The sequence below is a fragment of the Solanum tuberosum genome, unplaced genomic scaffold (genome assembly GCF_000226075.1).
Source record: "Solanum tuberosum cultivar DM 1-3 516 R44 unplaced genomic scaffold, SolTub_3.0 scf00041, whole genome shotgun sequence".
In the NCBI taxonomy this organism is placed as follows: Eukaryota; Viridiplantae; Streptophyta; class Magnoliopsida; order Solanales; family Solanaceae; genus Solanum; species Solanum tuberosum.
Window position 1 is genome coordinate 1,787,274 of NW_006238965.1, and position 1,778 is coordinate 1,789,051.

Below are 1,778 nucleotides of genomic sequence, written 5' to 3' on the forward strand. Positions count from 1 at the left end.
TATTGTAAAGAAAAGTTTTAAATTCCGCACTGTTTTTCCTATGCTAAGTTCAAGTTATGTTATGAGGCTTGTATGCGACCTCTTCGGGGTCAAGTACGCCGTGTTACGTCTAGGGGGTACCCCTGGGTCGTGAAATCAATGCATACCCTCCATCTAGTTACTGGCCTCATAGGGACCAGCTCATTTTTCGGATTAGGAACAACAGTAATCCCACATTTCTTAGGTACACACTGAACAGGACAGACCCAACTTCTATCTGCAATGGGGTATATAACGTCAGCATCCAACCATTTGATGATTTCCTTCTTCACTACCTCTTGCATAGGTGGATTTAGTCTCCTTTGGTGCTCAATACTTGGCTTGCTCTCCGGATATGAGTTAAATTTCATGAGAATAAATTCGAGGAGGAATCCCAATAATATCCACAATAGTCCATCAAAAATCCCGCTTGAACCTCTTCAAAACTGAAACCAATGCCTCTATTGGTTCACCACTCAGATCTGCAACAATGATTACCGGTAAAGTGCCATCTTTCCCCAAGAATACATACCTCAAATGATATGCTAGAGCCCTGAGCTCCAATTTTAGAGGCTCTTCCACATATGGTTTTGTGGGCGGAGAGTCGTGATTCGTCATATCTAACTCCAATCTTCTTGGTTTGGAACAAAATTTGAACCTATCAAGTGTGACAACTAATCCATCATAGTCTTCAATACCATCACCATCAAAATTCATCATTACAGCTGCCAGTGCATCAACACACAACCTCTCTTCAATAGACACTTCATAACCTCGCTCCACAATATGATTCACAACTGATACCAACTTGAGATCACTTTTCTGCTTCATTGACCTACATATATTTAAAGTCACCTCCTCATTATTAAGTCTGAACTTCATCTGCCCTCTCTCTATATCGAATAACGCTTGCCCAATACAAAGGAATGGTCTCCCTAAGATAATGGGAACCTTAAAATCAACCTCACAATCAAGTATCACAAAATCCGCTCGAAAAATGAACGACTCCATTTTCACAAGGACATCTTTGAGAACACCAACGGGCTTCTTCACAGTTCTATCAGCCATGAGTAGACGCATCGCAGTCAGTTTTTGTGCCCCTAAACCCAACCTCTTATAAATGGACAACGACGTCAAGTTGATGCTAGCACCCAAATCACACAAAGTTTTTGCAAAGTGTAAAATCCCGATGGTACAACGAATAGTGAAAGCTCCAAGATCCTCTTTATTTTGGACAAGTGACCTAGTAGCAATAGCACTGCAATGTTGCAACCTCTCACCATTCTCAATACTGACTGCCCTCTTCTTGGTCACCAAATCTTTTATAAATTTTGCATATCCAGGCATTTTCTCCAAAGCTTCTATAAACGGAACATTGACCGAAAGATGTTTCAACATAGTTATGAACCTGCAATATTTTCCTTCTTCGATCTTCTTCACCAATCTCTATGGGAATGGAGGTGGAGGTCTAGGCATGGGAATAACTTTTTGGGTCACCTCTTATTCCTTCTATGTAGCATTTCTTGACTCTCCATTAACCTCAACCTCATCTGCATCTTTTTATACCATAATTTCGACCTCAAACGACATAGGGGGATCAATGGTCTTTTTACCTCCTCGATTAGTGACTGCCATACAATGCCCATCATTTTTCAGATTCTTGATGTTGTTGCTAGGAAGTGTGCCAGGTTAAGCTGGGTTCACAGTAGTGGACAACTGAATAAATTGTTGCTCAAGTTGCTTGATCGACACTGCATGGG

The 1,778-nt window shown here is 41.1% G+C and overlaps 1 protein-coding gene across 1 annotated transcript; it reads right to left on the bottom strand.

The window, feature by feature from the left end:
* Positions 1-435: 435 nt before the first annotated feature.
* LOC107059810 (uncharacterized) lies at positions 436-1,416 on the bottom strand. Its single transcript, XM_015306816.1, has one exon. The coding sequence runs from the start codon at positions 1,414-1,416 to the stop codon at positions 436-438; it is 981 nt and encodes a 326-aa protein (XP_015162302.1).
* Between the last annotated feature and the right edge of the window lie 362 nt (positions 1,417-1,778).